The 18032-nt window shown below is 45.7% G+C and overlaps 1 protein-coding gene and 1 long non-coding RNA gene across 2 annotated transcripts; one reads left to right on the top strand and one right to left on the bottom strand.

Annotated features, from left to right (window-relative positions):
- Positions 1 to 1613: 1613 nt before the first annotated feature.
- On the top strand, positions 1614 to 13202 carry LOC131820980 (small ribosomal subunit protein uS2-like). Its single transcript, XM_059156804.1, has 2 exons — positions 1614 to 1665; positions 12369 to 13202. Exons 1-2 carry the CDS (start codon positions 1614 to 1616, stop codon positions 13145 to 13147), a joined length of 831 nt encoding a protein of 276 aa, XP_059012787.1. The 3' UTR covers positions 13148 to 13202.
- Positions 13203 to 16771: 3569 nt separating this feature from the next.
- On the bottom strand, positions 16772 to 17754 carry LOC131821112 (uncharacterized). Its single transcript, XR_009349833.1, has 3 exons — positions 17664 to 17754; positions 17021 to 17062; positions 16772 to 16911 (listed from the first exon to the last, which is right to left on the bottom strand). It is a non-coding gene; the product is annotated as an uncharacterized LOC131821112 (long non-coding RNA).
- Positions 17755 to 18032: the final 278 nt, after the last annotated feature.

Below are 18032 nucleotides of genomic sequence, written 5' to 3'. Positions count from 1 at the left end.
CAAGTATGTTGTCATTTTTCCTAATTTAAAAATACTTTCTTTTGATTCTACTTTTCTTTCAAGCTACTCCATTTTTCTCTGATCACCTTTACAGAAACACTTCTTTTTTTCTTTTTTGGATTTTATTTATTTATTTGACAGAGAGAAACCACAAGTAGACAGAGAGGCAGGCAGAGAGAGAGAGAGAGAGGAAAGCAGGCTCCCTGCTGAGCAGAGAGCCCGACGTGGGACTCGATCCCAGGACCCTGAGATCATGACCCGAGCCGAAGGCAGCGGCTTAACCCACTGAGCCACCCAGGCGCCCCACAGAAACACTTCTTAAAACAGTACTGTATACTTGCTGTTTCAAATTCTTCTCCTCTCCTGCACTCTTCCTCTATTTTCTATTTAACAAATCTGTATTGAGGGCTTACCATGTGCCAGGTACTATACTAAAATGTTCGACTACATCATTAAGAAAAACAGATGAAGTTTCTACCCTCAAGAGTTCACGTTTCTGTCACAAACCTATTGACAATGTTTTTCAAATCTCCAACTATATCCATTTCTTTGTTCTTGGAAATTACCTTCCAAGACCCTGTTTCAATCTTTATTGGTTAAGAGTGTTATGCTGACTTAAAACATTTCTTTACTAAGACCCTAAGTGGGATATTCTGCTTCCTAAAATTCATGTCTTCCTTGTTATTGGTTTGATACACTGTTTTGATGGGACTCATCATCTATGGGTGATGATTTCTTTTAAGATTTTGCATGAATAAACTACAAAGAGATATCACCTCATACCAGTCAGAATGGCTAAAATCAAAAACAGAGAAAATAACAGGTGTTGCTAAGGATGTGGAAAAAGGGGAGCCCTCTTGTACTGTTGGTGAGGATGCAAATTGGTGTAGCCATGTGTAAAACAGGATGGAGGTGATTCAAAACATTTAAAATACAGAGAGAGAAGTTAGAAGATGGCAGCAGAGTCAGAGGATCCTGGGCCCACCTCATCCCACAAATATGATTAGATAACTACTGAATCATCCTAAGTACCCCCAGAAATGGACCTGAATACTGGCAGAACTAACTCCATAAATAAAGATAGAGAAAAGGCCACATCAAAGAAGGCAAGTAGTGTGGAGATGTAGTTTGGGGCAAAAACAGATCACGGCCACTGTGGTGAAGAGGGAGCCGTGATTGTGGTGAAACGAGAGAGATAGACAAGCACACAAGGGAACACACATGGAAAACTAATCCCTGTAGCAACTGGCTTGGAAAGCAAGAGGGGCTGAATTTCATTAATTCTTGCAACCTGCAGGGCTTAAAACCTGGAGTTCTAAGTGTTAGTGGGGTTGGCTTGGAGAGAGCTGAGCAGCACTGCACTGCTCTTGCAGAGGATGAAGGCAAACAACCTGGAGACATACACCATGGAAACAGCTATCTAAAGAGCATCTGGGACGCACAGTGGAGAGCTTATTTGCTCATCTTAGAGTGTGTCCCAGAAAGACCATGCTCATGGAGAGACCCCTCCAGGAATAAAGGAACTGGCCAGTGCCATTTCCCAGCCCTGGCCCTCTGCATAAGCACAGGGCCACCTGTGGGAACCAGTGCATTGCTCACACTCACTACCTAACATGTTCACACTAAGCCCTGGCCCTTACATGCTGGTGGAACTGCACTTCCCAGGTACGCTTGCCTTAGTCCCAATGCAGTGGGCTCTGTCCCCCAAAAGACAAGCCCAAACCCTGCTCAAACCACATCTCCCAACATAGGAGATTTGCAAAGCCTCAGTTCCAACAGTGGTGGTGACAGGTGTCATTTCACAAGCAGACCAGAACAGACCTAGTTAAAATGCATCAAATCTAGACCAAGGACCAAACACTGTCCACAACAGGCAAATTGACCCTTTGCAGATGTCTGGCTTAAAGGATAAAGAGGCCAGGACAATATATAAGAGCACATGCAGCACACATTAGAGACAATCCCAGAAGCACCAGGCCCTGCAGAATAAGGAACACTACATGGAAAGGCACTACAGAACCTCTTCTTCAAAAGGCCATTACCCTTAAGAACAGAAGGTGTAGCTGACTATCCTTCTATTCAGAATAGAAGGAGAGATACAGAGTTTCACAGACAAACAAAAATTAGAGTTCACTGTAAAACAGCCAGTAAACCAGCCTGGAAAGAAATACTAAAAGGGACTCATTGAGTGAAAAGGAAAGACCAAAAGTGAGAGTATGAAAGTAGGAAACACAAAAGCAGTATATGAATATTTCTGTAAAAACCCAGTCAAGGAACTCACAAAATAAAGGGATGCAAACCATTAAGACATATACCTAAAACATGGAGAGGAGGGGAGTAAAGAATAGATTTAAACTCAAGTGACCATCAAGTTGCCTGGGTGGCTCAGTCAGTTGAGCGTCTGCTTTGGCTCAGGTCGTAATTCCAGGGTCCTGGGATTGAGCCCCACACTGGGCTCCTTGCTCAGTGGGGAGTCTGCTCTTCCCTCTCCCCCTGACCCTCCTCCCCACTTCTACTCTCTCTCTCTCTCAAATAAATAAATGAATAAATAAATAAATAAATAAATAAAATCTTTTAAAAAATAAATACACTTAAATTAACTTCAACTTAACATAGACTGCTATATGCAGAAGATGTTATATAAAACTTTAATGGTAACCATATATCAAAAACCAGTAATAAATAAGCAAAGAATAAAGAGAAAGAAATCCAGATATATCTCTAAAGAAAATCAGCAAACCATGAAAAAGAGAAAGAAAAGAAAGGATCAGAGAAATCTTCAGGAACAACCACAAAACAAATAATAAAATGACAGTAAATACATATCTATCAACAATTACTTTGAATGTAAGTGGCCCAAATGTTCCAATCAAAAGACATAGGGAGATATAATAGATTAAAAAAAAAATTTTTAAAAGACCCATCTATACGCAGCCTATAGGAGACTCAACTGCAGATTGAAAGTCAGGGGATGGAGAAACATCTATCATAAAAATGGTTGTTAAAAGAAAACTGTAGTAGTAATACTTACATTGGACAAAAATAGACTTGGAAACAAACTCTGTAACAAGAGGCAAAGGACACTATAATCATGAAGGAGAAAATCCAGCAAGAAGACATAATAATTATAAATATTTATGCACCCAAATAAGAGCACCCCATATACATAAAAAGTTAATAACAAACGTAAGGGAACTAATTGATAATAATACAATAATAGTAGGGGACTTTAATAACTCACTTATACCGAGGGACAGATCATCTAAACAGAAAATCAAAAAACAAGAGCTTTTTATAATATTTTATTTATTTATTTGTCAGAGAGAGAGAGAGAGAGCACAAGCGAACTGTTGTCCAGAGTGGCTGTACCATTCTCCATTCCTTCCTTCAATATATAGGAGTTTCAGTTTCTCTGAAACTGATATTGTCGTATTTTTTATTTCTACCATTCAAATAGGGTTAAAGCGGCATCTCATCATGGTGTTAATTTGTGTTTTTCTAATGGGTTTTAATGAGCTCATTTGCCATCTTTTATCTTTTTTGGTGAAGTGTCTTTTCATGTCCTTTGCCCATTTTAAAAATGAATAGTTTATTATCTTATAGTGGAGTTTTGAGAGTTCTTTGTATGTTCTGGATATAGTTGTGATTTACAAATATTTTCTCTCATTCTACATCTATCTTTTCATTTTATTAAAAAGGTATTTCTCAGATCAAATGTGTTATTTTAATGAAATCTAACTTAATAATATTTTAGAGTTTCTTATGGATTACCTTTTTGGTATTATTTCTTAAGAATTCTTTACTTAACCTCAGGTTAAAAAAAAAAGAAAAAGCTTGACAAACTCCAGGAAGAATAAACAAAAAGAGATCCACACCAAAACAAACTATAATCAAATTGTCAAAAGTCATAGCCAAAGAGAAACTCTTGAGAGCAGAATTAACTTGTCAAGAACAAGATACCTCTAGGGGCGCCTGGGTGTCTCAGTGGGTTAAGCCTCTGACTTCAGCTCAGGTCATGATCTCAGGGTCCTGGGATCGAGGCCCACATCGGGTCTCTGCTCAGCGGGGAGTCTGCTTCCCCCCTTCTCTGCCTGCATCTCTGCCTACTTGTGATCCCTCTCTGTGAAATAAATTTAAAAAAATTTTTTTAAAAGAACGAGTTACCTTCAATAAGAAAATCAGCAGATTTCTCATCAAAAATGATGGAGGCAAATGTGTTGGATGGCATTTTTAAAATCTTTTTTAAATTAATTAATTAATACTTTTAATAAACATATAACGTATTTTTATCCCCAGGAGTACAGGTCTGTGAATCGCCAGGTTTATACATTTCACAGCACTCATCATAGCACATACCCTCCCCAATGTCCATATCCCCACCACCCTTCCCCGTCCACCCTCAGTGAGATTGAGTCTTTTATGGTTTGTCTCCCTCCCAATCCCATCTTCTTTCATTTTTTCTTTTCCTACCCCCAACCCCCCCACATTGCATCTCCACTTCCTCATATCAGGGAGATCATATGATAGTTGTCTTTCTCTGCTTGACTTATTTCACTAAGCATAATACCCTCTAGTTCCATCCACGTCATCGCAAATGGCAAGATTTCATTTCTTTTGATGGCTGCATAGTATTCCATTGTGTATATATACCACATCTTCTTTATCCATTCATCTGTTGATGGACATCTAGGTTCTTTCCATAGTTTGGCTAGTGTGGACATTGCTGCTATAAACATTCGGGTGCACATGCCCCTTCGGAGCACCACGTTTGTATCTTTAGGATATATACCCAGTAGTGCAATCGCTGGGTCATAGGGTAGCTCTATTTTCAGTTTTTTAAGGAACCTCCACACTGTTTTCCAGAGTGGTTGCACCAGCTTGCATTCCCACCAACAGTGTAGGAGGGTTCCCCTCTCTCCGCATCCTCGCCAGCATCTGTCATTTCTTGACTTGTTAATTTTAGCCATTCTGACTGGTGTGAGGTAGTATCTCATTGTGGCTTTGATTTGTATTTCCCTGATGCCGAGTGATGTGGAGCACTTTTTCATGTGTCTGTTGGCCATCTAGATGTCTTCTTTGCAGAAATGTCTGTTCATGTCCTCTGCCCACTTCTTGATTGGATTCTTTGTTCTTTGGGTGTTGAGTTTGATAAGTTCTTTATAGATTTTGGATACTAGCCCTTTATCTGATATGTCGTTTGCAAATATCTTCTCCCATTCTGTCAGCTATCTTTTGGTTTTGTTAACTGTTTCCTTTGCTGTGAAAAGGCTTTTAATCTTGATGAAATCCCAATAGTTCATTTTTGCCCTGCTTCTGTTGTCTTTGGCGATGTTCCTAGGAAGAAGTTGCTGCAGTTGAGGTAAAAGAGGTTGCTGCTTGTGTTCTCCTCAAGGATTTTAATGGATTCCTTTCTCACATTGAGGTCCTTCATCCATTTTGAGTCTATTTTTGTGTGTGGTATAAGGAAATAGTCCAATTTCATTTTTCTGCATGTGGCTGTCCAAATTTCCCAGAACCATTTGTTTGAAGAGGCTGTCTTTTTTCCATTGGACATTCCTTCCTGCTTTGTCGAAGATTAGTTGACCATAGAGTTGAGGGTCTATTTCTGGGCTCTCTATTCTGTTCCATTGATCTATGTGTCTGTTTTTGTGCCAGTACCATACTGTCTTGATGATGGCAGCTTTGTAATAGAGCTTGAAGTCTGGAATTGTGATGCCACCAACTTTGGCTTTCTTTTTCAATATTCCTTTGGCTATTCGAGGTCTTTTCTGGTTCCATATAAATTTTAGGACTGTTTATTCTATTTCTTTGAAAAAAATGGATGGGATTTTGATAGGGGTTGCATTAAATGTGTAGATTGCTTTAGGTAGAATAGATATTTTCACAATATTTGTTCTTCCAATCCATGAGCATGGAACATTTTTCCATTTCTTCATGTCTTCCTCAATTTCTTTCATGAGTACTTTATAGTTTTCTGAGTATAGATTCTTTGCCTCTTTGGTTAGGTTTATCCCTAGGTATTTTAGGGTTTTGGGTGCAATTGTAAATGGGACTGACTCCTTAATTTCTCTTTCTTCTGTCTTGTTGTTAGTGATTTCTGTGCATTGACTTTATATCCTGACACTTTACTGAATTCCTGTACAAGTTCTAGCAATTTTGGAGTGGAGCCTTTTGAGTTTTCCACATATAGTATCATATCATCTGCAAAGAGTGATAGTTTGACTTCTTCTTTGCCGATTTGGATGCCTTTAATTTCTTTTTGTTGTCTCATTGCTGAGACTAGGACTTCTAGTACCATGTTGAACAGCAGTGGTGATGACGGACATCCTTGATGTGTTCCTGACCTTAGCGGAAAAGCTTTCAGTTTTTCTTCATTGAGAATGACATTTGCAGTGGGCTTTTCATAGATGGCTTTGATAATATTGAGGTATGTGCCCTCTATCCCTACACCTTGAAGAGTTTTAATCAGGAAGGGATGCTGCACTTTGTCAAATGCTTTTTCAGCATCTATTGAGAGTATCATATGGTTCTTGTTCTTTCTTTTATTAATATATTGTATCACATTGATTGATTTGCAGATGTTGAACAAACCTTGCAGCCCTTGAATAAATCCCACTTGGTCGTGGTGATTAATCCTTTTAATGTGCTGTTGGATCCTATTGGCCAGTATTTTGGTGAGAATTTTCACATCTGTGTTCATCAAGGATATTGGTCTGTAATTCTCTTTTTTGATGGGATCCTTGTCTGGTTTTGGGACCAAGGTGATGCTGGCCTCATAAAATGAGTTTGGAAGTTTTCCTTCCATTTCTATTTTTTGGAACGGTTTCAGGAGAATGGGAATTAATTCTTCTTTAAATGTTTGGTAGAATTCCCCTGGGAAGCCGTCTGGCCCTGGACATTTGTTTGTTTGGAGATTTTTGATGACTGTTTCAATCTCCTTACTGGTTATGGGTCTATTCAGGGTTTCTATTTCTTCCTGGTTCAGTTGTGGTAGTTTGTATGTCGTTAGAAATATATCCATTTCTTCCAGATTGTCAAATTTGTTGGTGTAGAGTTACTCATAGTATGTTCTTATAATTGTTTGTATTTCTTTGGTGTTGGTTGTGATCTCTCCCCTTTCAATAATGATTTTATTTATTTGGGTCCTTTCTCTTTTTTGTTTGATGAGTCTAGCCAGGGGGTTGTCAATCTTATTAATTCCCTCAAAAACCAGCCCCTAGTTTCGTTGATTTGTTCTATTGTTTTTTTAGTTTCTATTTCATTGATTTCTGCTCTGATCTTTATGATTTCTCTTCTCCTGCTGGGTTTAGGCTTTCTTTGTTGTTCTTTCTCCAGCTCCTTTAGGTGTAGGGTTAGGTTGTGTATTTGAGACCTTTCTTGTTTCTTGAGAAAGGCTTGTACCGCTATATATTTTCCTCTCAGGACTGCCTTTGTTGTGTCCCACAGATTTTGAACCGTTGTGTTTTCATTATCATTTGTTTCCATGAATTTTTTCAGTTCTTCTTTAATTTCCTGGTTGACCCATTCATTCTTTAGAAGGTTGCTGTTTAGTCTCCATGTATTTGGGTTCTTTCCAAATTTCCTCTTGTGATTGAGTTCTAGCTTCAGAGCATTGTGGTCTGAAAATATGCAGGGAATGATCCCAATCTTTTGATACCGGTTGAGACCTGATTTATGACCCAGGATGTGGTCTATTCTGGAGAATGTTCCATGTGCACTAGAGAAGAATGTATATTCTGTTGCTTTGGGATGGAATGTTCTGAATATATCTGTGATGTTCATCTGGTCCAGTGTGTCATTTAAGGCCTTTATTTCCTTGTTTATCTTTTGCTTAGATGATCTGTCTGTTTCAGTGAGGGGGGTGTTAAGGTCCCCTACTATTATTGTATTATTGTCAATGTATTTCTTTGATTTTGTTATTAATTGGTTTATATAGTTGGCTGCTCCCATGTTAGGGGGGCATAGATATTTTGAATTGTTAGGTCTTCTTCTTGGACAGACCCTTTGAGTATGATATAGTGTCCTTCCTCATCTCTTATTATAGTTTTTGGCTTAATCTAATTGATCTGATATAAGGATTGCCACCCCAGCTTTCTTTTGATGTCCATTAGCATGGTAAATTGTTTTCCACCCCCTCACTTTAAATCTGGAGGTGTCTTAGGGTCTAAAATGAGTTTCTTGCAGGCAACATATTGATGGGTTTTGTTTTTTTTAATCCATTCTGATACCCTGTGTCTTTTGATTGGGGCATTTAGCCCATTAACATTCAGGATAACTATTGAGAGATATGAATTTAGTGCCATTGTATTGCTTGTAAGGTGACTGTTACCGTATATTGTTTCTGTTTCTTTCTGATCTACTACTTTTAGGGTCTCTCTTTGCTTACAGGACCCCTTTCAATATTTCCTGTAGAGCTGGTCTGGTGTTTGCAAATTCTTTCAGTTTTTGTTTGTCCTGGAAGCTTTTTATCTCTCCTTCTATTTTCAATGATAGCCTAGCTGGATATAGTATTCTTGGCTGCATGTTTTTCTCATTTAGTGCTCTGAATATATCCTGCCAGTTCTTTCTGGCCTGCCTGGTCTCTGTGAATAGGTCTGCTGCCAATCTAATGTTTTTACCCTTGTATGTTACAGACTTCTTTTCCCGGGCTGCTTTCAGGATTTTCTCTTTGTCACTAAGACTTGTAAATTTTACTATCAGGTGACGAGGTATGGACCTATTTTTATTGATTTTGAGGGGTGTTCTTAACATCTCCTGGATTTTGATGTAAGTTCCCTTTGCCATATTAGGGAAATTCTCTACAATAATTCTCTCCGATATACCTTCTGCTCCCCTCTCTCTTTCTTCTTCTTCTGGAATCCCAATTATTCTAATGTTGTGTCGTCTTATGGTGTCACTTATCTCTTGAATTCTCTCCTCGTGGTCCAGTATTTGTTTGTCTCTCTTTTGCTCAGCTTCTTTATTCTCTGTCATTTGGTCTTCTGTGTCACTAATTCTTTCTTCTGCCTCAATTTTCCTAGCAGTAAGAGCTTCCATTTTTTAATGCACCTCATTAGTAGCTTTTTTTTATTTCAACTTGGTTAGATTTTTGTTCTTTTATTTCTCCAGAAAGAGCTTTTATCTCTCTGGAGAGCGTTTCTCTAATATCTTTTATGCCTTTTTCGAGCCTGGCTAGAACCTTGAGAATCATCATTCTGAACTCTAGATCTGTCATATTACCAATGTCTGTATTGATTAGGTGCCCAGCCTTCCGTACTGCCTCTTGCTCTTTTTTGTGGTGAGTTTTTCTGCCTTGTCATTTTTGTCCAGATAAGATTTGCTTTCTCCTCCTCTGGAATTCTGCTGTTTTCCTTGGTGAGTGAAGTTGGTCTTGGCTGGGTTTCTTGTTGATCTTCTGGGGGAGGGGCCTGTTGTAGTGATTCTCAAGTGTCTTTGCCCCAGGCGGAATTGCACGACCCTTACCAGGGGCCAAGCTAAGTAATCCACTTGGGTTTGCTTTCGGGAGCTTTTGTTCCCTGAGCGCTTTCCGTAGAGTTCCAGAGGACGGCAATGAAGATGGCAGCCTCCCAATCTCTGGCCCGGAGGAGCCGAGAATTCGGGGTACTGCTCCTTAGTTTGCCCTCAGAGAAAAGTGCCCAACTTCCCCCATCTCCCTGGCCTCTGGCTGTGCTTGGGGGAAAGCAATCAGTCGCTCGCACTTGGAAAAAAGCGCCTGGTCGTTTCCATCTTCGTGGCCTCCGGCCGCACTCTGAGCTCACCCAGCCTGCGACCGGTTCAAGGTAAGCCCGAGCTGAGAGCTCACTCCTCGTCTTTGTCACTGTAGCCGGCTTCCCCGCTCGAATACCTGCCTGCTCTGCGACACTCAGACACCCCAGTCCTTCTGTGACCCCGTGGGACCTGTGGTTATGCTGCCCCTGGGTGGGCTTCCCCCCGGTTTAGCCACTGGAGCGATGTCCCTCAGTGGAGCTGACTTAAAAGTCCTGATTTAGTGCTCCATTGCTCTGCCGCTTGCTGGGAGCCAGCCCCTCCCCCCACGGTCTATCTTCCCATCACTTTGGATTCACTTCTCCGCAGGTCCTACCTTTCAGAAAGTGATCGATTTTCTGTTTCTAGAATTGTTGCTCTTCTTCTCTTCGATCTCCCGTTGGATTTGTAGGTGTTCACAATGGTTAGATAAGCTATCTAGCTGATCTGCTACCTGTTGTCATCTCAGCCTGCTGCTTCTCCGCCATCTTCTACAAAACACCCGTATTAACTCTTCTTTAAATGTTTCGTAGAATTTGCCTGTGAGGCATTCTGCTCCTGAACTTTTGTTTGTTGGGAATTTTTTGATTATTGACTCCATTTCTTTCCAGGTTATCAGTCTGTTCTAATTCTGTATTTCCTCCTGTTTCAGTTTTGCTAGTTTATATGTCTCTGGGAATTTATCCATTTCTTCTAAGTTGTCCATTTTTTGGCATATAGTTCTTCATAATATTCTCTTATAATTGTATTTCTGTGGTGTTGATCATTTCTGCTCTCTCATTTGTGATTTTATTTGAGTCCTTTCTCCTTTTTTCATGATAAGACTGGCTAGAGGATGGGGCGCCTGGGTGGCTCAGTGGGTTAAGCCACTGCCTTTGGCTCAGGTCATGATCTCAGGGTCCTGGGATCAAGCCCCGCATCGGGCTCTCTGCTCAGCAGGGAGCCTGCTTCCTCCTCTCTCTCTGCCTGCCTCTCTGCCTGTTTGTGATCTCTCTCTTTCAAATAAATAAATAAAATCTTTAAAAAAAAAAAAAGACTGGCTAGAGGCTATCAATTTTGTTGAGTTTTTCAAAGAACATATTCCGTTTCATTGATCACTTCTTTTTTTTTTTCATTTTGTGTATCATTTCCTTCTGCTCTAATCTTTATTATTTTGATCCTTCCGCTGGTTTTAGATTGTTTGTTGTTCTTTTACTACCTCCCTTAGGTGCAAGGTTATGTTGTTTGAGATTTTTCTTGCTTTTTTGAGGTAGGCCTGTATTGCTATAAAATTCCCCCTTAGAACTGCTTTTGTTGCATCCCAGAGGCTTTGGACCATTGTTTTTCCTTTTTTTTTTTTCCATATTATTTCTTATGTCTTCATTGATCTCCTAGTTGACCCTTTCATTGTTTAGTAGCATGTTATTTAACCTCCAAGTATATGTTGTCCATACAGACATTTTATTTTTATTGACTGCTAGTTTCATAACATTGAGGTCAGGAAATATGTGTGGTATGATTTCAATCTTTGTGAATTTGCTAACGTTTGTTTTATGGGGTAATATGTGATCTATTCTGAAGAATGTTCCATGTGCACTTGAAAAGAATGCATATTCTCATTTTAGGATGGAATGCTTTGACTATATCTGTTAAATCCATCTATTCCTGTGTGTCATTCAAAACCATTATTTTTTTTTAAGATTTTATTTATTTGACACAGAGAGAGATCACAAGCAGTCAGAGAGAAGGGGAAACAGGCTCTGTGCTGAGCAGAAATCCCAATGTGGGGCTCGATCCCAGGACCCTAAAATCATGACCTGAGCCTAAGGAAGAAGCTTAACCCACTGAGCCACCCAGGCGCCCCATTCAAAGCCATTATTTCCATCTTGTTCTGTTTGGATGATCTGTCCATGTGTAAGTGGGGTGTTAAATTCCTTACTATTATCATATTGTTATCAATTAGTTCATTTATGTTTCTTACGGTTTTACTTATTTAGGTGGAGCTCAATATATATTAAGCAAGAACTAACAGATTTTAGATCTGTTAGACAACAATACAAACAGTACAGGATTTCAATATCCCACTCTGAGCAACAGATACATCATACAGACAGTAAAAAACAAAATTATGATCCTCAAATTCAGAAAATAATAATTAGTTAACTGTCAATACCCATTCATGATGTACATTTCAAAAACTTTTTAATTTGATTGTTGAGATAGAATTTACATCAAGGTCTAGGAGTCCTTCCAAACTCATACTGTTAGGGAACCACGACCACAATCAGACTATAAAAAATTTTCATCACCTTCCAAAACCCCGTCATGCTCTGATAGTTAAACCCCTTCTCTCAACACACAGACACTGGCAACCACCGATCTGTCCTCTGTCTCTGTGGTTTGGACTATGTGAGAATGTCACCGAAATGGAAATCCATTGGGGGCGCCTGAGTGGCTCAGTAACTTAAGTGACTGATTCATGGTTTCCCCTTGGTTACCACCATTGAGATAACATCTCATGGGTGGTGGGATGCAGCTCTGCAATGGGCTATGCACTCAGTGGGGATTCTGCCTCAGGATTCACTCCCTCCACATCTCTCCTATTCATGCATGACTACTCTCTCTCTCCCCCTAAAATAAATAGTACATCTACAAAAGGAAAAGTGATGGTATCTACATCATAAATCTGAAGAGGACCTGGGAGAAGCTTCTGTTGGCAGCTCGTGCCATTGTTGCCATTGAAAACCCAGCTGATGTTAGTGTCATATCGTCCAGGAATACGGGCCAGCGAGCTGTGCTGAAATTTGCTGCTGCAACTGGAGCCACTCCCATTGCTGGCCGCTTCACTCCTGGAACATTCACTAACCAGATCCAGGCAGCCTTCCGAGAGCCAAGACTTCTGGTGGTTACTGATCCCAGGGCTGACCACCAGCCTCTTACAGAGGCATCTTATGTTAACCTGCCTACCATTGCTCTGTGTAACACAGACTCTCCTCTGCGCTATGTGGACATTGCCATCCCTTGCAACAACAAGGGAGCTCACTCGGTGGGTCTGATGTGGTGGATGCTGGCCAGGGAAGTTCTGCGCATGCGTGGCACCATTTCTCGTGAACACCCGTGGGAGGTCATGCCTGATCTCTACTTCTACAGGGATCCTGAAGAGATTGAAAAGGAAGAGCAGGCTGCTGCTGAAAAGGCTGTGACCAAGGAAGAATTCCAGGGTGAATGGACGGCTCCAGCTCCTGAGTTCACGGCTACTCAGCCTGAAGTTGCAGACTGGTCTGAAGGCGTGCAGGTGCCCTCTGTGCCTATTCAGCAGTTCCCTACTGAAGACTGGAGCGCCCAGCCGGCCACTGAAGACTGGTCTGCAGGTCCCCCTGCTCAGGCCACTGAATGGGTAGGAACAACCACTGAGTGGTCTTAAGCTGCTCTTCCACAAAGGCAAACAAAATGGAAATAAGGTTGACGGAAAATAAACAGTTTGTAAAAGTAAAAAAAAAAAAAAAAAAAAAAAAAAAAAAAAAAAAAATGAATTCCCACCATATGTAGACTTTTGCACTTGTTGTCCTTTATATAGAAAGGGGCCAACATCATATGGCAAGTCTGGAGGTGCCATGTACCATTCCTCACCTGGGTAGTAGCTACATGGCTTGATCACTTCCTATCCATTTGTCAAATTGCAGGCTTTCCACAATCATGTATATATGGTGGAACATAAATATAATTAATCCTTACCTTCCTGTAATTTATCCTATCTTTGTGAAGGTTATTTATTAAATAGCGATTGTTTTCCTTTAAAAGACAGTGGAAAAGTCAGGACAGCAGTCACCTCAAGAAAACTGGGGAGACAGGTGACTGGCATGGGGCAAAAGGAGGGTTTCAACTTACTGTCAAAATTTCTCTAAATCTGAGCGGTAGTTACTAGGATTCCAAGTGACAAGAGCCCAGGGCCACTGAGCACCCTCTAGTGATGCCGATGGTGCCCACAGGGATTATGCAGGTAACAGGTCACATGACCACCCTGACACCCACAATGTGCGGGCGAGCCAAACCCCAGCGAACACGGGAAAGAGTCTTCCCACCTTAAGGTCAGTTGAGTAGCACGCCGAATGTAGCTGAGTAGCACCCCACCGCTGCCATGCAAGGTAACATATGAGCCGATTCCAGGAATTAGGACGTGGACATCTCTGGGGACCATGCCTGTGCCCACCACGCCCAGCGCTGTCTCTGGTGCACACCCCCTCCTGCCCTCCTTGGGTGTGCCCATCCCCCTCAAGCGTTGGCAGAGAAAGGGTGGCCAGTGGTGCTGGTGTCAGAGGAGGTGGAGAGGGAGTCATCTGCCGGGGGCCTGGGCAGGCAGCCGAACGAGAACGAGGCCGGACGGGGCCTAGGGCTCCCCAGGCCAATCGCCACCGCCTCCCTGGCTGCAGTGGAAACCGAAAGGGGCACTAAATAAAGGCAGGGGACCCACCTCCTCCTTTCCCTTGGGGCCCACACGTACGCCCTTAGTCTGTGCCTCACCATCTGCCACTCGCTTCCCCCTGGGATGGGAAGGTGCCGAGCCACAGCCTGTGATGCATGTGTTTACAGCAACAGGACTGCGGGCCACGCGGTCTGAATAGGGAACAGAGCTCGTGTGCTCAGACGTTAGAAGGGAGGCTGGCAAAACTAGTCAGCCAGGACTGTGACCAGACCATCCTCGGCCCACTCTCCCCTTCCTGGCGCTGGCCACCATGGCTCTGTGCCCCCGGGGGCGCTGTGGGTGCTGGACGTCTCCCCACTCACACCTTGACCGCGCCAAGGCCCACGGACACCCCAGCCAGAAGGTCTCTCCCAAACACATCCCCGCAGACGACAGCGCACCATGTTACCCCGCCAAGAGAGAACCACAGGGTCCGGGTGAAGGCCGGAGCCCCGCAACCAGGCCCACCTTCTCAAGCGAGGGGTTTGGAAGGACAGGACCGAGTCCCACGGACGTGCCTCCCCAGGCTGAGGTCTGTGCTTGTCCCACCCGGTGGGGGATGGTCTGGCCACCTGAGTTGGTGGCACAGACCTGCCAGGGAAGGCAGGCTGAGAAGAGGGCGCAAGGGGGGAACCAAGTCGGCCCAGTCTTCCCCACGGGGAAGCCAGTCTCTACTTCCCAGCCTCACTGTGCCCATCCTGCCCTTGTCCCCGTTAGCTCCTGGCAGAGCAGTCTCCGGAGCGAGCTCCCTGCTGCTAAGATGAGGCCCGCCCCGGCCACTCCGAGGTAGCCTTCCCTCCCACTGCCCTTCCTTCAACACACCCAGGAGGGCTCAGACCTCAGAGGATCAGAGCCGGATCCTCAGCCTCCTCTGGGAGCCCGTGACCCTGAGCGTCCCCGCACCCCGTCCGGGAGCTCTGGGGACTTCCACGTCATTTCCCTCCAGCTATACCCATTTAACGGCACCCCCTGAAAGGTAGGGCCGCCCCTTGCTTCCGCTCGTTCAATCCCTTGTAGGCCCTTGACCACAGTCTCCTCTCCCTTAACACCCTGAATCACCTCGCTCTCCCTCCACGGACATTATCTTATCCCCGATTAGTTTTATTCTCTCTCTCTCTCTCTCTCTCTCTCTCACACACACACACACACACACACACACACACCAATACACACACCAACCATGACCCTCGAACCTCCCAGCCTGCTTTCTGTGCCCGAAACACCCGGGCTCTCAGGAAGGGTGTCTGGTCTGGCAGAGGCGACCCTCACCTCACTCAGACCCAGATCTGACCCTGAGTCTCAGGCCACACAGCCCTGGGCCCCGGCTGAAGGAAGGAAGCCATCCCCGCCCATCAGCGAGGGCGACATGGAACACGGAGTCTGGACTAAATCTCCTGTGACCTGAAGGAGCAGTCGGGGAGCCTGAGCGGGGACACGGAAATAGCGCCTCCAGAAAAATCTGGGTCATGGTGGAGGTCAAACAGCATTGGAAGAGGACTACGCGGGCACATCGAGACCCGTCACGCACCCACCCTTGCCATGGAAGGGGATGGCCACTTTGCAACCAAGGGGCCGGAGACGACCACGCTGGAGGAGGGGGTGAGGTGATTTGGACAGGAGGGAAGGGAGAGCTCCGGTGGCTAGCCCATCCGTTTCTGGCTGCTGGCGGGCCCTTTGCCCCTGGTCGGCCCAGAGCCCCCACAAGCCTCATTGCGCCCACCTCCAGCCCAGAGACGAACCTGTGCTTTTCTGCCCGGTTCCCTGACCTTCCTGTACGGGTTCCCTGTACATGCTCAACAACCTCACTGGGCTGTGACTTCTGCCTCCAACCTGCCACTGAACCCAAGGAGGGAGAAGTGACAGGGTTGGAAACCCAGCCTCAAGGCCCAGGGCTAAAGAGGAGAGGGGAAGGTGCACCAGTTCCCGCGCCAGTGGTCCTCGGGCGCGGTGGCACCAGAGGGAGGGAAGGACTCCGCAGAGGGCGCTGGGCCCAGGAAGGGCCAAGAGGAGCTCAGCTGTGCTTTCTAATGCCTGTTGAAGCACAGGGGCAGGGAGGGCCAGCGAGGGAAAGCCACAAGCCACGGGAGTGATCAAGGACGCTCAGACAGCAGAGCAGGGAGGCTGGGAGGAGCAGGACAGCAATCCCAAGGAGGGAAGGGAAGGGGGGCTGCTGCGGCTCTGGCAGGGGTCCTGAGTTCCTGCTGAAGGGGGAGGGGGAGGGGGCAGGGGATGAACGGGAAGCACCCCCCCAGACTCAAAAAGAGAGGGACATGAGGGAAGAACCTGAAGGGGACCTGCGGGGGAAAGGGAGCAAATGCTCAGGTGGCCAGACAGAGCCCACGCAGACCCCAGAGGGGGCACCCAGCACCCAGCACCCAGCACAGGCCCACCCACTCTCCCCACAAGGAGAAGGCCTACCACAGGACCCAGGAGGTCCTGTTCAGGCAAAGGCTGGGGCAGGGAGCAGCTCCCTGCCCCGCCCCTCCCCTCCCCTCTCCCACCCCTCCCCACTGCCGGGCCCAGCCCCCTCACCCCACAGAGAGGGCAGACCACAGACCTGAGAGGTACTTTAATTTGAAACTGCTGTGAATGGGGCTGGGGAGGGGGCAAAAGAACAGGGAGAGGAAGTCTTGGCCGAGGTCGAACAGGAGGGAAGCGGCTTGGCCACAGCTCCCTGGCTCCAAAGGCACCAGATGCTCCTCCTGCGCAGAGATGCTGGGCTCAACCTGTCCGACAGAGCAGGCTCAGGGAGGAGCAGCAAGCCAGGGCCAGCCCCCGCCCTGCTGCACGGGCCACCGCCACGGTGCAAAGGGGAATGGAGTGTGTAACACTCACTTCAAAGGCTCTGGAACTTGTCAGTCAGGGACCGCATGGCCGCTGAAACAGAGACAGGCGTAAGCAGACCCTCCAGACGTGGGGAGAGAGGAGCCCGTCCCCCTGTCCCCGTGGGGAACCGCCTAGCCCTGCAACCTGAAACCCCCTCCAGCCCCTATCCCAGGAGTGCAGGCCTGACTCACTCAACCACCACCTCCATTCACTATGGACACATCCTTTAAAGGAACGCGATGTGCAGGTACTTCTCCAGCTTTGGGGCACATCCGACTCGGTCAGACTCGGACACACACACACACACACACACACACACACACGTCTTGCAAGCCATACCAAAGAACTGTTAAAGGGAAAATCAAGGCAGCATCTGCAAACGTCCTAAAGGAGGGAGACCTGTGCGACCTGTTCCCGCCGGCAGAGCGGCCACGCAGGAGAGGCACGACTGAACCGCCTGTGCGCACACCTAGCTGCACACGCACTGTAGGCTCCCGGGTCAGGCCTGCCAGGGTCTCCTCCTCACAGGAACGATGGTCCCTGGGAGGCCGCCTGCACCTGCAGCCCATCTCGGGTCCTGCCCTGGGGAACCCCACCCCACCCCGCAGCCTGCCTCTGCCCCAGCCCGGCCCCAGCCAGAGGTTCCTCATACCAAGCTGCTCTTTGAGATCGTCTATTTCTCTCTGTAGCACGAGACACTAGGCCGGCAGACAGCAGACACAGAGAGAGAAACCATTAGTATCCTCTGGCTTCCTCTCTCCTCCACCTCCCCCTCTCCCGCGGGTACTACATCCCCAGGCCCAGTGGCTAGACCCCCAGAGGCTCCTCAGTGGAAAGGCGGTACCTTCCCTCTGTGGCGAGCAGATCGGGGTGGGCGGGCGGGGGCACCCAGGTCAGTCTAGCCTGGACCCGGATCCCACCCTCTAGTTTGGGCCTGCCTTTCTAGGAGCCACAGGAAGCATTACTCGAGGACAGTCCTGTGCGCCAGCTGGCGGCGGCTGCTGCCTCTCTGGCCTTGGGG

This window comes from Mustela lutreola, chromosome X (genome assembly GCF_030435805.1).
Source record: "Mustela lutreola isolate mMusLut2 chromosome X, mMusLut2.pri, whole genome shotgun sequence".
NCBI classification, from domain to species: Eukaryota; Metazoa; Chordata; class Mammalia; order Carnivora; family Mustelidae; genus Mustela; species Mustela lutreola.
Note: the sequence above shows the minus strand (reverse complement) of the source record. Positions and strands in the feature narration are given on the sequence as shown.